Here is a 17,038-nt window from a genome sequence, read left to right as displayed (position 1 = left end):
TGTTCACGCCATTCTCCTGCCTCAGCCTCCCCAGTAGCTGGGACTACAGGCGCCCGCCACCGCGCCCAGCTAATTTTTTGTATTTTTAGTAGAGACAGGGTTTCACTGTGGTCTTGATCTCCTGACCTTGTGATCCGCCTGCCTCAGCCTCCCAAAGTGCTGGGATTACAGGCGTGAGCCACCGTGCTCGGCCAAAATATTCTACTTTCGATAAAGGTTGTTTCATAACTTTTATTGGTACTGGAAAGAGAGGATGTCATTTTATCTAGTTTAGTAAGTTCTTTTTGTAAAACACCCTTTTGGAAAATTTGATATTCTAAACTAGGTAACTCCAAATAGGAAGTGTCAGCTTTGTCATAAGTTACTTGTACATTTCCACTTATAATTACATATAAACTTAGATAGTAATGATTTTAAAAAATAACAATAGGAAAGGCTTTCACTACCATTACAGTAAAGTGAGTTGTTTGTTTATTTGTTGAGATGGAGTCTCACTCTGTCGCCCAGGCTGGAGTGCAGTGGTGCAATCTCGACTCACTGCTACCTCCACCTCCCGAGTTCAAGTGATTCTCCTGCCTCAGCCTCCCGAGTAGCTGGGACTACAGGCATGCACCACCACACCTGGCTAATTTTTTGTGTTTTTAGCAGAGATGGGGTTTTACTATGTTGGCCAGGCTAGTCTTAAACTCCTGACCCCAGGTGATCCGCCTGCCTCAGCTTCCCAAAGTGCTGGGATTACAAGTGTCAGCCACCATGCCCAGCCTCAAGCTTTATTTTAAATATATACTTGGATTCTCCATCTATAAAATAATTAATTACCTGTAGGCCTGCAAAAATGAAAGAACAAATGTTTCCTGAGCTGCCACTGTGTCCAGGGTTATGTGGAGTGATCAAAGATGTGGGCTTTGGATACTAAGCAACCAAGTTCAGATTTTCATTCTTCTGGTGCTGTTGAGCAAGTTACTTAACTCTCTGCCTGCATGTCCTCATCTGGAAGAATGTAGATTATAATAAGTAGTTGCATCATCAGGAGGTTTTGAAGATTAGATGAGCTCTGTTTGTATAGCGCTTTGGATAGTGTCAGCACATAGTAAGCCCACACTGAGTGTTAATTCTGGTGCTCTCACTCCTCATGACATATTTGACATGGCCATTTTAAAGATGGTGAAATTCAGGCTAAGAAGCTAATAAGCAGTTTGCCCAAAATTATAAAACGAGTAGATGTGAGAGTTGAAACCTACATCAGCCAAGTTATAAAACAGTACTGGTTACATTACATCCTATGGACTTTAAAGAACTTTAAAGACTATCTGCTTTTTAGATCACAAGATAGCCTTGCAATTTCAGTCATTTTATCTTGATATTTCTGTTTTCATTTAATATTTTCAACCTAGAATTTCTTCCAGTAGATTTCTTGTGGTGTTAGGCAAGAGCAGATGAAGCAGGTAAAATTTAACACATTTGAGTAGAGTTAGCTGAAGGCATACAACTTTGCACAACTTTTAGCATTTGCTCAACCTCATCCACTTGGTTTCACATTGCCAGTGAGACCAAGATCAAAAGTGTGATCCCAGCTGAATCCTGTACTCCAGGCATCTGACTGCATCTTCATGCTGATCTTCAGGAGTAAGGAGTGTAGATGACTCTATAAATCCAAAATCTGAAAGGGCATTCCAGTATGGCTGTTTGGCAGCTTCAGTTTCATGTAAAGTTCATTAAATTCCATGTATAAAACCCATGAGCTTATATGTACTTTACTGCCCTACTTGAACCAGTATTCACAAAAATGCCAAGAAAACATAATTACCTCTTACATATATGTAGATTACATATTTACATTTAGTTGAGTTTGAAGGCAACCTATAATATATTAAGTCTTTCCACATATTCTGTTAACGTTAAAGATAATCACATGATGGTTGTAGCTCTACTCACTTAGGTATATTAATATAAATAGTATATAGAGATAAAACTGTTTCCCAACCAGTAGCTACCAACTGCAAATTAACCTGGTTTTCTCATCATTGCCAAGAACCATCAGCTGGCATATAACCTTTTATGCCAGATTAATTCCTTTTATTTAAGGAATTAATTAACCAGATTAACCAGATTAATTCCTTTTATTAAAATCGACTTCTCTAGATTGATAGTGTCAGTATTTTGGATTGGAAGGGAAAAATCTATTTATTCTTAACATCAATGTAGCCCTAAGATATGCTCATTTTCTAAAACTGTGTATTTCTATAATTATTTTTTCTCATTTTCTGTCTTCTGTTGTGGAAAATTTTAAGCATGAACAAAAGCAGACAGATGTAGTGATCCACCTGCTTCAGTAATATGCACTTAAGACTAGTCATTTATGCCTTTCCCCCACTATCATTTTGAAGCAAATCCAAAATAACATATGATTTGTTTTTTCTCAACTGTTTAATATAGTTTCTCATTATTCTTGTTGATAATTGTTTAAGTAAATGCTAATGAGGGTGATTCCCCAGAGGATCACCTTAAAGTGTTCTGTGCTTAGTCATTTCATTGTGGATTTTAGTATTATCACAATATCAGTGGATAGTACTACACTGTATTTTCTATCCTCTGGTCTTACTTATTTTCTCATTTCATTGTGGTCTATAATTATGTATGAAGTGAGTGGTATTCATTTATTCTGCTGCAAAAGCTAGGCTCAATGAAACATCCTTCCAGGTGTGACTGTATAACAAAGAGATCTAACACATCCAAATTAATGTTAGGCTTCAAAGCAGTCACCTTGGCAGGTTATTTGTTATTCCAGTAATGCAGCCAGTTCACAGAATGTTTTTAAAATTCCTGTTTTGTAATTGCCTTTAGAAATATGTTGAGTCACATAGTGTATTAGTGCATTTTCAAGCTACTGATATACCCAAGATATACCCAAGACTGGACAATTAACAAAAGAAAGAGGTTTAATTGAACTTACAGTTCCATGTGGCTGGGGAAGCCGCACAATCATGGCAGAAGGCAAAGAGGAGTAAGTCACGTCTTACATGGATAGCAGCACGCAAAGAGAGAGCTTGTGCGGGAAAACTCCCCCTTATAGTAACCATAAGATCTCGTGAGACTTAACTCACTGTCATGAGAACAGCACAGGAAAGACCTGTCCACAGGTCTCCCACCAGGTGCCTCCTATAACACGTGAGAATTCAAGATGAGATTTGGGTGGGGACACAGCCCACCATTTGGGTGGGGACACAGCCCAACCATATCATTCCGCCCCTGGCCTCTCCCGAATCTTATGTCCTCACATTTCAAAACCAATCATGCCTTCCTAACAGTCCCACAAAGTCTTAACTCATTTCAGCATTAACTCAGAAGTCCACAGTCCAAAGTCTCATCCAAGACAAGGCAAGTCCCTTCTGCCTATGAGCCTGTAAAATCAAAAGCAAGTGACTTACTTCCTAGATATAATGGAGGTATAGGCATTGGGTAAATACAGCCATTCCAAATGGGAGACATTGGCCAAAACAAAGGGGCTACAGGCCCCATGCAAGTCTGAAATCCAGTATGGCTGTCAAATCTTAAAGGTCCAAAATCATCTCCTTTGACTCCATGTCTCACATCCAGGTCACACTGATGCAAGAGGTGGGTTCCCATTGTCTTGGGCAGCTCCACTCCTGTAGCTCTACAAGGGTTTCACAGGCTGACATTGAGTGTTTGCAGCTTTTCCAGGTGTGTGGTGCAAGCTGTCAGTGGATCTAGCATTCTGGGGTCTGGAGGACAATGGCCCCCTTCTCAGCTCCACTAGGTGGTGCCCCAGTAGGGAGTCTGTGTGGGGGCTCTGACCCCACATTTTCTTTCTGCACTGCCCTAGCAGAGGTTCTCCATGAGGGCCCTACCCCATAGCAAACTTTTGCCTGGGCATCCAGGCGTTTTCATACATCTTCTGAAGTCTAGGCAGAGGTTCCCAAACTTCAATTTTTTTTTTTTTTTTTTTTTTTTCCTACTCCCAGACAGAGTTCTACTCTGTTGTCCAGGCTGGAGTACAGTAGTGCAATCTTGGCTTACTGCAAACTTTTCCTTCTTGGGTCAAGTGATTCTCCTGCCTTGGCCTCCCGAGTAGCTGGGATTACAGACATGTGCCACCATGTCCACCTAATTTTAAGTATTTTTAGTAGAGGCAGGGTTTCCCCAGTTGGCCAGGCTGGTCTCGAAATCCTGATCTCCGGTGATCAACCTGCCTCAGCTTCCCGAAGTGCTAGGATTACAGATGTGAGCCACCACGCCGGCCCAAACTTCAGTTCTTGACTTCTGTGTACTCACAGGCTCAACACTGCGTGGAAGCTGCCAAGACTTGGAGCTTTCATCCTCTGAAGCAACAGCCCAAGCTGTACCTTGGTCCCTTTTAGTTATGGCTGGAGTGGCTGTGACACAGGGCACCAAGTCCTAGACTGCACACAGCATGGGGACCCTGGCCCTGGCCCATGAAACCATTTTCTCCTAGGCCCCTGGGCCTGTGGTGGGAGGGGCTGCTGTGAAGACTTCTGACATGCCCCGGAGACATTTTTCCCATTATCTTAGCGATTAGTATTTGGCTCCTCCTTGCTTATGCAAATTTCTGCAGTCAGCTTCAAATTCTCCTCAGAAAATAGGTTTTTCTTTTATATCACATTGTCAGACTGCAAATTTTCTGAACTTTTATTCTCTGCTTCCCTTATAAAACTAAATGCCTCTAACAGCACCCAAGTCATCTCTCAAACGCTTTGCTGCTTAGAAATTTCTTCCACCAGATACCCTAAATCATCTCTCTCAAGTTCACAGTTCCACAAATCTCTAGGGCAGGGGCAAAATGCTGCCAGTCTCTTTGTTAAACATAACAAGAATCACCTTTGCTCCGGTTCCCAACCTGTTCCTCATCTCCATCTGAGACCACCTCAGCCTGGACCTTATTGTTCATATCGCTATCGGGCTTTGGTCAAAGCCCTTCAACAAGTCTCTAGGAAGTTCCAAACTTTCCCACATTTTCCTGTCTTCTTCTGAGCCCTCCAAACTGTGTCAACCTCTGCCTATTATGCAGTTCCAAAGTTGCTTCCACATTTTCAGGTATCTTTTCAGCAATGCCCCACTCTACTGGTACCATTTAAAGTATTAGTCTGTTTTCACACTGCTGATAAAGACGTACCTGATACTGGGCAATTTACAGAAGAAAGAGGTTTATTGGACTTACAATTCCACATGGCTGGGGAAGCCTCACAATCATGGCAGAAAGCAAGGAAGACAAGTCATGTCTTACGTGGATGCCAGCAGGCAAAGAGAGCTTGTGCAGGAAATCTCCCCTTGTAATAACCATCAGATCTCTTGAGACTTATTCACTATCATGCTAACAGCACAGGAAAGACCTGCCCCCATGATTCAGTTACCTCTCATCAGGTCCCTCCCACAACATGTGGGAATTCAAGATGAGATTTGGGTGGAAACACAACCAAACCATATTGCATAGAAAACCAAGCCTCATTACTTTGGTCAAAACCAGTATCTAACAAAAATATTATTATTGAATTCAATCACTCGCTCATATTTTTGGACTTTACTTTGAATAACAAGTTTATTTATAAAAATTAAATCTCCCTACAATGAATTTTGATTTGCAGCCAACTGTGCCATTGAAAAGCAGGAGGTACAGAACTTCCCCCCAAAACAATGCTTTATTGGCCGGGTCCCAAGGCCAGAGGTCCCAGAGACAGCAGCAGCAGCAGCAGCAGTGGGTCCTCCAGGAGAACCTCCAAGGTGACACAGGGTGCCCACTGCAGACAGGTTATACTGCATGGTGCCTCCTCCCTGACAACCACCTCCACTTCACACCAGCCACAGCAAGGAGCTTTGACACCAGCATGGATCTCTGCCTGCCGCTGATGGCCATGGCTGTCGAATAGGTGGTGTTCCATCAGTTCTTTATACCAAGTCCTTTATGAAGCATTCCACAGAACATGTGTCAATGGCGTGTGTTCACCTGGCCTTCAATATAGAAGAGACTCCAAGACAAATGGGAGATATCATCAGCATGTTTCATCACCTCTGACCTCTGAGAGAGGAAAAAAGAAATCTGAGCCTCTACTATTGTATCAAAATTATGTTAACTTAAAGAATCAGATTATAAAAGCAGAAAGATGAGGGCCCCGAGAGCCAGACTTTTGTCATGATACCCACCATTAGATCATCATTATAATACCTTCAGGTGTTAGAGTGTTAGTGCAACTAACACCTGGCCCATACCTCATGGAATTGCACAGGAGGGCCCAGGAAAGCCTCATGAATGTCTTACCAAACAGAGAGAGAGATGGAGGTGGTGCAGGAGCTAGGAGCAGTTTTTAGGTCCCTATTTAGATCCACTCCTTCCAAGAGGAGGAAGAGCCACAGAGCTCAGGTCCCTGCAGGTCCAAGTTGAAGATCCAGCGACTTCCTGTTGAGAGAGCTGGTGGTGCTCCCTGCAAAGGCTCCCTGTGTCCAAGGACTACAAGCCCCCTGCAAAAGTCTCGCAAGTCTTAGAGACAGACCTCGTCCAATTCATGAAGCCACTCATTGGAGTGGGCAGGTAATTCTGAAAATACAAGAAGAAAAGTTGTAACTATAGAGATCAGTGTCAAGGTGGTTGAGGTTGTGAGTGGGCCATCACTGTGAGTGGGACTACTTGGGGAACAGCAAACATCAAAGGGTAAGCCAGGGGCCCCAGAGTCACTGGCTGACTTCAGGCCTTTGCCCAGAGGGATGTCTGGAGGGCTGCCTACCCTTTGAGCCATTGGCATGTACACCTCAGTGTGAGTGGCCCCGCATTGCAGCTCTTTCTGGAAGTGATTATTGACCCTGGACCTTGTGATGAATTTTGAAATGGAATTGAGGAGACCGTAAGTACTCTTCAGGCTGGCCCAGGGCCCAGTGCACACCTGTCCCAATGCGGACAGGTGTCCTGTCCTGAGCAGCAGCCCTGCACGCGCTGGATAAAAAGCAAGTGCACTTGTCCCCATTGATGTGGCTTGGTGCTAACAAGCTGTCTCTTCACTCCCAAATCAATACTCAGTTACATTAGACCAATGAAATGGCTATATTAGCTTGAATTTACATACATATTTTGCAGTGCCTCACACTATGAGAAAATGATCTTAATAGCCCCATTATCTATCCGTGTTGTAAATAAACATGTTTAAAATAAGTTAAAGCTACATATGAAAACTCAGAACTTGAATTTTCTACTTAAAACTTGTTAAATGTGAAAAAATATTAGGTTGGTGCAAAAGTAATTGCGGTTTTTGCATTTTTTTTTTAATGGCAAAAATCTCAAATTACTTTTGCACCAATCTAATATTTAGATCTGTGTTGAAAATCATATACTTTTCTCTGTGCACCCCTAATTGCAGGCTCCCAGCTCCTAAATAAAGAAGTTCCCTGTATGTACATGTTATGTAGTTAAACAATTCTGTCTACTCAGGACATTTGGAATGTTAAAGAACGTGTAGTTTGTCATTCTGTTTGCGTAAGTGTTCAAATGTGTACACAACCGTGAGTTCCCATTCTAGTGGTATGTCTGAGCTGCCCTCCCTGTTCCTTACTCATTAAAGTGATGAATTTTGTAAAAGCAAAACAAAAACCCAAACAACAAAACAGTGTTATTTTAAAGTTATACTGCTTTTTTCGTGTGTGCATGAGTGTAATATGTATATGTGTATAATGTACATTTATGGTAAGGTGTTTATATATTTCACATGACTAATGGGTTTTGTACTTGTTTTAAATTTGATTTTTTTTTAAGTTCACAAGGCATTAACATGTTACAAATTCAAAGGGTGTAAAAGAAAAGGTTTTGATCCCCTCCCTGTGATGGAGCCCTCCGTTTCCCCTACCAAAGACAGCCTGTGCAACCAATTTCAAGTGTATCCTTACAGATCTCGCCTATGAATATTCATGCATTTATTTTTTCTCTTATTTTTACAGAAAGTAAAGCATACTGTACACACTGCTTTGTACCAGCTTTTCATTTGACAGTGTATCTTTGAGATTTTTTCATATTCCATAAAAAGCTTCCTTTGTTTGTAAATGCACCACAGTATTTTTAAGCAGCACTACTGATGAACCTTTGGATTTCCTAACTCTTTGCTATTAAAAATGTACTGTAGGGGTTGGGCCCAGTAGCTCATACCTGTAATCACAGCACTTGGGAGGCCGAGGTGGGTAAATCACCTGAGGTCAGGAGTTCGAGACGAGCATGGCCAACATGGTAAAACCTTGTCTCTACTAAAAATACAAAAATTAGCCAAGCGTGGTGACACATGCCTGTAATCCCAGCTACTTGGGAGGCTGAAGCAGGAGAATCGCTTGAATCCAGGAGGTAGAGGTTGCAGTGAGCTGAGATTATGTCACTGCACTCCAAGTGAGCCAAGATTGTGCCATTGCACTCCAGCCTGGACAACAGAGTGAGACCCTGTCTCAAAAATAAAATCAAAACAAAAGTACTGCAAAGTATAAATTTGTACATACAGTATTTTGTACCAGTTAAACAATATAAATTCCTAGAAGTGGAATTACTGGATCAAAGTATTTTAAATTTTAAATTTTGCCCAATTGCTTTTCTTTTAGAATTTGTACCAGTTTATGTTCTCACCAATGATATTTACTTTACTATTTTTCCCACAATTGCAACAGCACAAAGTTGTCAAGTTTTATTTTTGCCACAATGATACATTTAAATTTCACTTCTCTCATTATGAGGTAAAGTTGAATGTATCTATAAAGCCATTTACATTTCCTTCCTTGTGAACTGTGTGTTTATATCCTTTGCTCGTTGTTGTACTGCCTTGCTGATCTTTTTGTAAATTGATCTCTGGGAATTCTTTGTATTCCCTAGAAATTAACCTTTATAAGTTGGAAATATTTTTTCCCAGTTTGTCATTTAGATTTTGACTTTTCTTGCAGAAGTTGGTTTTGTTTTAAGAGATGGTCTCCCTTTGTCACCCAGGCAGGAGTGCGGTGGTACCATCATAGCTCACTGCAGCTTCAAATCCAGAGCTCAAGGGATCCTCCCCATTCTGCCTCCCAAGTAGCTGGGATTGCAGGTGCACACCACCAGACTTGGCTAATTTTTTAATTTTTTGCAGAGGCGGATCTTGCTCTGTTGCCCAGACTGGTTTCAAACTCCTGGCCTCAAACAGTCTTCCTGCCTCAGCCTCCAAAAGTGCTGAGATTACAGGTGTCAGCTACTGCACCCGGACTGTTGCCATAGTTTTTGCTGTGCAGAAATATTTAGATTTATGTAGTCAGATTTGTGTATTATGTTTTCTGAATTAAGCTTTTTCCATTCATAAGTTTTTTAAAAAATATATTTCACATATCTTTAGTACATTTATGAACTCATTGATCCATCTGGAGTTTATTTTGGTTTACAAGGTGAAAAGTGTGGATTCAGCTCTTTTCTTCCTTTTCTCTGGTGGCTCTCCTGTTGACATGAATTTTGAATTAAAAAAAAGTCTTTAGTACATACTGTCATATGCAAGAACAGCTAATACTGATTAAGCCATATATTCTTTGAATCTTTTTTTATTGCTATAGAGATTCCTCATTTTTGTATGATCAGAAAATGAGTAGTTACAATGTATCATAACTTTTAAGTCAGCCCAAAGAAGCTGCAAATTATATAACATTGTGGGTTCCCTGCTGTGTTCTCCTTACCTTAACTGTGGTACTCCCTGCCTTATTGCTTCTTGCAAAATACCGTGATGTCATTGTCTCCTTGGAAGCAAAGTGCCACTTGAAAATTGCTAGGCAAAAATGTAACCAAATGTTGATGTTGGCTTGCATTTTTATTTGTGAAAGTTTATGAATCGTATAGATTGTCAACTAACAGTCCTATTATTTTACTTTTAATGTGATGGTTCTTATTTTAACTGATATAAGCTTGCAAATTTTTTCTGTTCATTTTTACTAAAAGTAAATATTTTGTACAATTTTGGAGAGGAGTGATGGAAGCTCCATGCCCGAGTCATCCAACCCAGGCTGTCTGATTAGAGGATGAGTTGTTTATGCTTTTGTTTCTAGTTTTTTTGTTTTGTTTTGAGACGTAGTCTTGCTGTATCACCCAGGCTGGAATGGAGTGCAGTGGTGCAGTTTCGGCTCACCACAACCTCCACCTCCCAGGTTCAAGCAATTCTCATACCTCAGCCTCCCGAGTAGCTGGGACCACACCCGACTAATTTTTATATTTTTAGTAGAGATGAGGTTTCCTCATGTTAGCCAGGCTGGTCTCGAACTCCTGACCTCAGGTGATCTGTCCACCTCAGCCTCCCAAAGTGCTGGGATTATAGGCATGAGCTACTGCGCCCAGCCTGTTTTGGGTTTTTTTAATTATCTTGGGAAGGAAGTCACTTTCTAAATGAAGAGTTCTTTTTTAGCATTATTCTTGACAGAACCTTCATTAGTGAATGGAAAATGGGGTATGTCCATGTAAGTTTTTCAATTGCATATCTAGAGCTACTCATTTATAAATATGTTTGAAAATTAAGTCAATTATAGTAACTGATTTATAACATGAAAGAATTGGTGAGATTAATAAGGTGTATCTTCAGATTTAAACAGCTTTTAGTCTGGAATTCTTTGGAAAGAAAATAGACTTCTTGCGAGATGTTACTGTGCGTATTCCTTGACATTTCAGTTTAACAAGTAGAAAAGTGCAGCTGCACACCATTTATGAATATATTTTAATAGGAAAATTTCATAAAGCCTCAAGTAATGAACTCTTTTTTAATAAATGGTAAATTTGGAGGAGAGATATATGCTATCTTTTTGTCTACACATTGATAAGTCATTTAAAAGTTCTCAGTTTTTTTCTTCCATCTTTAAACCTAGAGAAATAATAATAATGATAGTGATGATGAGGTGTTCACTTTGGCCCCCAAGGATATTTTGATCATTCTAAACTACTACCTGCTAATAAAGATGTATTTTTCTTATGATTTGGAGACTTAATAGACCAAATTACTACATGTAAATATGTGTTCCATTATAAACATTCTAACTTCCTCCTTCAGTTTACTGGAGAAATGTGTTTGATTGAAGATACTATATATGTTCTATTCTTTCAAATTCTATTTTCTTCAATGAGTTTTCCTTCCTGTCCAGCTGCTGTCTTTACAATATGACAGTCTTGATATCTGACATGTTGACATTGATAATACTCTTTGTAACCTGTAAATGTTGTGATTAAAAGCTTTCTGGATTATAATTGTTTAGTATTGGCCACATTTTTTTCCCTTACTGAAATCTGAAATTTTCTTCTGTGCACTAAAGCTCAAATGTATATATTTTTACTAAACTTTGCAAACTGTACCCTTTTGACATTCCCACTTGTGTTCCTTGTTTTTCCTTTGAATCTCAGTATTTGTGTATTAAATTGTATGGCCATGAGATTAATGATAGTTAGTTTGCAGAGATAATTGACTCCATTTGTATCATAGGAAGTACATAATACATTTGCTCATATGAAGATAGCCACAACACAAAAATTCCATACTTTCATTATTTGTTCTTACATTTGCAGAACAAATGTAATATGTTCATAAATATTTGCTCAGATATGAATGATAAATGTTGATATACTCTGTAAATGGTTTATTCATGTTCTTATTTCATATGATTTTCATCAGTACATATAAAAGATTTTAAAGATTTCTCATGACTAAAATAGAAGACTATTTTGTATAATAGCTTTCGTTAATTCTTAGAATCCTAAAATTGAAAATATTATGGAAATGGAAGAAATTCAATTCCAGGTGTTTTAATAGTTTTATTTTTTATATTTTTTAAAATTTCATGTGGCTGCAATATAATTTAACTCCAGAAAAAATGAACTATAAAATACTATTTTTCATTACATTGCAAACATCTTTCACATTTTAGAATGCTTGAATGTATTTTATGATGCAGTCATGAAATCTGTGATGTTATTTAGAAATGCAGGCCAAATTAATTTATTAAGGCTTTGGAGACATAACACTTTACTTATAAAGTACGTTAACAAATAGATCAGTGGGCTTGTATAAATGAACTGGGTTTACTCTATTTTTTACCCCCTTCAGGCAGAACTCACAGTTTGGAGACGAAAAAACATTTAGTGATTCATCATTGCTGGAAAATCTCCAAAATAATCATGTAAGTTACATAAAACCATTATCTTTTTGTTAATGAATAAAACTAATGAATGTTTCTCTGAATTATCTTCTATGTTTATATATTTCTCTTTTTTTTACTTTCATGATTATTTATTTATTTATTTATTTAGAAACAGAGTCTCACTCTGTTGCCAAGGCTGGAGTGCAGTGGCATGATCTTGGCTCACTGCAACCTCTGCCTCCCAGAATCAAGCCATTTTCCTGTATCAGCCTCCCAAGTAGCTGGGATTACAGGCATCCGCCACCATGCCTGGCTAATTTTTGTATTTTAGTAGAGACAGGGTTTTGCCATGTTGGCCAGGCTGGTCTTAAACTCCTGACCTCGGGTGTTCCACCCACCTCAGCCTCCCAAAATGCTGGGATTATAGGCATGAGCCACCGTGCCTGGCCTCATGATCATTTTTAATAATTATCAAAATCTATGCCAATTCCTTTTTACTTGGCCAACATTAATTCATGGTTGTTATTAATTTGGTTTTAATATTATCATTCATCAATATTCTGTCTTTTCAAATTGTTTCATTTTAAATGATTATAGAACTCTCTGTGATACAATTCAATATTAACAATTTTAGAATATCTATAGAAGTAAGTTATCTGCTTAGTACCATAGGCCGGTGCTAAATCTACAGTAGAAACTCCAGCTTCTGCCACCCAATGTGAAAATCCTGCTTATGAAGTTACTGACTGTATTAGGGTTCTCTAGGGGCCAGAACTAATATGATATATATAATATAGGATATATATATAACTAATAGGATATATATATATATATATATATATGAGTTTATTAAGTCATATTAATGTACACAATCACAAGGTCCCAAAATAGGCCATCTGCACAATGAGGAGCAAGGAAGCCAGTCCAAGTCCCAAAGCTGAAGAACTTGAGTTTGATGTTTGAGGGCAGGAAGCATCCAGCACGGGAGAGATGTAGTCTGGGAGGCTAAGCCAGTCTAGCCTTTTCACAGTTTTCTGCCTACTTTATATTCTGGCCATGCTGGCAGCTGATTAGATGGTCTGCCTTCCCCATCCCACTTACTCAAATGTTAATCTCCTTTGGCAACACGCTCACAGACACCCCCCCCAGATCAATACTTTGCATCCTTCAATCCAATCAAGTTGACACTCAGTATTAACCATCACATTGACACTCAGGTTTCATAAGATCAAGTTAGAGAGTCTTCTGGAGTTAAACCCCAGAGCTTTTTCTCATAACCACTTCAAGCCCAGTATGTCAAAACTTGAACTCATAATTGTTACCCCAAAACATGCATCTTCTCTAGCACAGGTGGGCTTGACACTTTTGCCCGAGTGGGGCCCTATCAGTATGTTGATATGGGTATTTTTGTATCTCTGTTTTCTACGCGAGCCTTTGACAAAATATTAACTTCAAGATCTACAAAACAGACCTAGACCACCTATTCCCTCTTGAAATCTCAGCTTTCAGTAAATTGTACCGTGACCTATCTTGTGACTCTTCCTAGGAATTAGAGGATTGTCTTTGATGCCTTCTTTTCTCTCCATGTCTGGACCTCTGAGTCACCAAGCAGTTGTCAGTACTGATTGCTAGATGTATCTTGGGTGTCAGCTGCAGCTAATCCTCATTTTCACCCCCCAGTCCAGACTGCCAGTACCCACTCTGTGGATTACCGTGGTAGCCTCCTGGCCACTGTCCTGGGTTCCATTTTTACTCCTCTCCAGTTATTGTTGCATGTGACAGCTAAAAAATGCAAATGGAAATCAAGTCCCCTCACTGTCCTGTTTAAGCCTATTCTCTGCCTTTTCTCTTCACTCATAAAGTAACATGTTCTGGCCCCTTCCTAAGCTGTCACCCTCATTTTGAGCTCCTTTTCTTTCTCTTCATCACACTGATTGCCTTTTATTTTCTAAAACGCATCATTTTTTCCTTCTTTATGACCTTTCCTGCTTGATGGAAAGCACTTTGCTCAATTCTTCATGAGGCTAAAACTTCATCAGCTCAAATATTACATTATCTTGAGAATAACCACAGACTCTCTCAAGTCACATTACATGATATTTGCATATTTCCTTATTTACAGTGCTTGTCACACTATAAGTAAACAATACGTGTATATTTATTTGTGTTTGGTTTTCCCCACAACACCAAGCTTCACATGGCAGGGACCATGTCTGTTTAGTCCACTGTTCTAGCCTGAACACAGTTTTTTCAAATAATGTTCTGATATATCTTCCTAGTCACTTCACATTATTATTATTTTTTTGTTCAAGAGCATAGAGAAATGTTTTTCCTTTATTAAATTGAATGACATTTCTCTTTATTGAGAGCCAGACAGGAATATATTTAATTTAAAATATCTGGCTTCTCTCCTATAAACCCTAAGCTCTGTGCAGAACGGATACACCCTTCTGTCTTCTCAGGCTGTAAGAGTCCACTAGACATAGGAGTTGCTCATAATTTTTCATTCATTAAAATATGAATAAAGTTACCATTTTGGAGAGGAAAGACAAAGCATTATAGAAAATCCTCAGTCATTATCACCCCAATGCGAAGTATCACGCCAGTGCAGTAAGATTGTATGCCTAAAATTTAAATCTGATCAGGAATTACAGATAGGTAAATGAACATTTTCAAATTTTTTTCCTGTCCTCCAAGGACAAGATTCAGCTTCATCTGCCTTTCTCACTATACTGTTTCTCTTTGACAACACCAAGTTGTCTTGTATAAATGTTTAGAAAATGAATGAAAGAGTAGAAAAATAATTTGAATTAGAAAGCACATTTTCTTTATAATTGATGTTGGCTTCTTAGTTGGCTGTAATCCCACACCCCCATGTGTAACAGCTATGTTTTTATGGGTTTTTGTTTGTTTCGTTGGGTTTGTTTTGTTTTGTTTTGAGACAGAGTCTCACTCTGTTTCCCAGGCTAGAGTACAATGGTGCAATCTCAGCTCACTGCAACCTCTGCCTCCTGGATTCAAGCAATTCTCCTGACTCAGCTTCCCGAGTAGCTGGCATTACAGGTGCCTGCCACCATGCCTGGCTAATTTTTGTATTTTCAGTAGAGTAGGGGTTTCACCAGGCTGGTCTCAAACTCCTGACCTCAGGCGATCCACCCGCCTCAGCCTCCCAGAGTGCTGGGATTACAGCACTGGGATTACAGGTGTGAGCTACCACATCCGGCCAACAGCTATGTTCTTAATAGACATGAAGTAATATTACTATCAGTGTCAAAATGTTCACATGAGAAGGGCTTAAATTATGTGTTTATTTTTCACAGCCGACTGCACCTATAATATGTGAATTTCTTACAATGATGGCAGTCTGTCACACAGCAGTGCCAGAGCGAGAAGGTGATAAGATTATTTATCAAGCAGCATCTCCAGGTACAAATGAAGAAATTGTAAAGTATTTTTTTGTGGAAAATTGTTCTGAATGTAAAAGTCAGTTTAATTTTAAAAGCCAAATTGAGTGTTTTTTTAGATAAAATTTTATTTACCAATTAGAAAACCTTGGCTTTCAAGGTTAAATATATATGTGATATTTTAAAATGTGTAACTTTGTATATGTAATTTTTGGTATATGACATAAGTTACATGAAAATTTGAATAACATAATTCTCATAAGTGAAAAATGTACTTTTTTACCTACGCATAATAATTTTTCCCTTTATAAATACCTAAGAACTCTTAGTCAAGCTGGTTTTGCACGGGTACAAATAGGAAAAGGAAAATGTGTTTGCCTAAATATAATAAGCATATATAACTTTAGAACACCAATTTTGATTTCCTCTTTTGTTAATGATAATAATGAAGTTTGTGTATTTATTTGGGTGAGGAAAGTTTTACACATTTGAAGGGATTCCATAAAATATTATTAGTGCAGTTATCAATATTAAGTACTTAGGCTTAATTTTGGATCTATTTTCAATGTAAAATTGGGCAGATAGTCAGTTTGATGAGAACTTTGTTAGAAGTGTTTTAAACTGTATTCTAAACCAGCATCTGTGACTTACAGGATATACTAAATTCCTTAAAAGCGTAAGAATTGTTATATCTCATTATTAGGATAGAAACTGTGTGATGTTTTCTTATGCCATACCCTACTCTAGCAATAAAAAGGTTTTATTTAACATGATGAAATTCATAGACATTAAAATCATTATTAGTTCATTTAAAGCTGTTTAAATTGAATCCTCAATGAGCAATATTAGTTTCTCTAGACTCAACAATTTAGGAGGAAAAGGATAAAAGTTCAGGAGGCAGTTTTCTCTGATTCCTTTTGAGAAAGTTTTCTGGCAAATATACTGGATAAAGAGGTACATTTAAATTAAGCTTCTTGGGAATTTATGACTAACAGTGAGACTTGACATTTTGGAAATGTAACTCTGAGTTCTATATGTGTCTCCAACACTTAAGATTATTCTCTTCATTTATTTGGAATTGTCATGTAATTTTAAAATAATTAGATTAATAACAGGAGCCAGAATAAAAAGAACTTTAATTAAACAGAAAATTATATTACCTTAATGTACTTCTCTTGTACTAAGAATATTTTTTTTTCAATCATGTATTTGCTTTTACCTCTTTTTCTAAAACAGATGAGGGAGCATTGGTCAGAGCAGCCAAGCAATTGAATTTTGTTTTCACTGGAAGAACACCCGACTCGGTGATTATAGATTCAGTAAGTTAGTTGTTTTTAAGGTTCTTTTTAATGCAAGTAATACATTTGCATAGCTTCAAAGATAAAGTAATACCAAAAAGCTTATAATAAAATAGAAGTTCCCCACTCCAGAAGCAACCACTGGGTGTTCTTTTAGCTATTTCTTTAGCCATTTATACAATCTCGTATTTTCAAAAAAAAAAAAAAAAAAAA

At 38.4% G+C, this 17,038-nt stretch overlaps 1 protein-coding gene across 1 annotated transcript in view; it reads left to right on the top strand.

Moving 5' to 3' along the window:
* ATP8A1 (ATPase phospholipid transporting 8A1) overlaps positions 1-17,038 on the top strand; it is a 283,721-nt gene that overhangs the window by 98,816 nt on the left and 167,867 nt on the right. Inside the window, exons 17-19 of the mRNA XM_017870339.1 lie at positions 12,090-12,162; positions 15,444-15,549; positions 16,764-16,846. Coding sequence (XP_017725828.1) covers positions 12,090-12,162; positions 15,444-15,549; positions 16,764-16,846 — 262 coding nt within the window. The remainder of the gene's footprint in view (positions 1-12,089; positions 12,163-15,443; positions 15,550-16,763; positions 16,847-17,038) is intronic.

Source organism: Rhinopithecus bieti, unplaced genomic scaffold, assembly GCF_001698545.2.
Source record: "Rhinopithecus bieti isolate Rb0 unplaced genomic scaffold, ASM169854v2 scaffold_5179, whole genome shotgun sequence".
In the NCBI taxonomy this organism is placed as follows: domain Eukaryota; kingdom Metazoa; phylum Chordata; class Mammalia; order Primates; family Cercopithecidae; genus Rhinopithecus; species Rhinopithecus bieti.
This window is presented reverse-complemented; position numbering and strand designations above follow the sequence as displayed.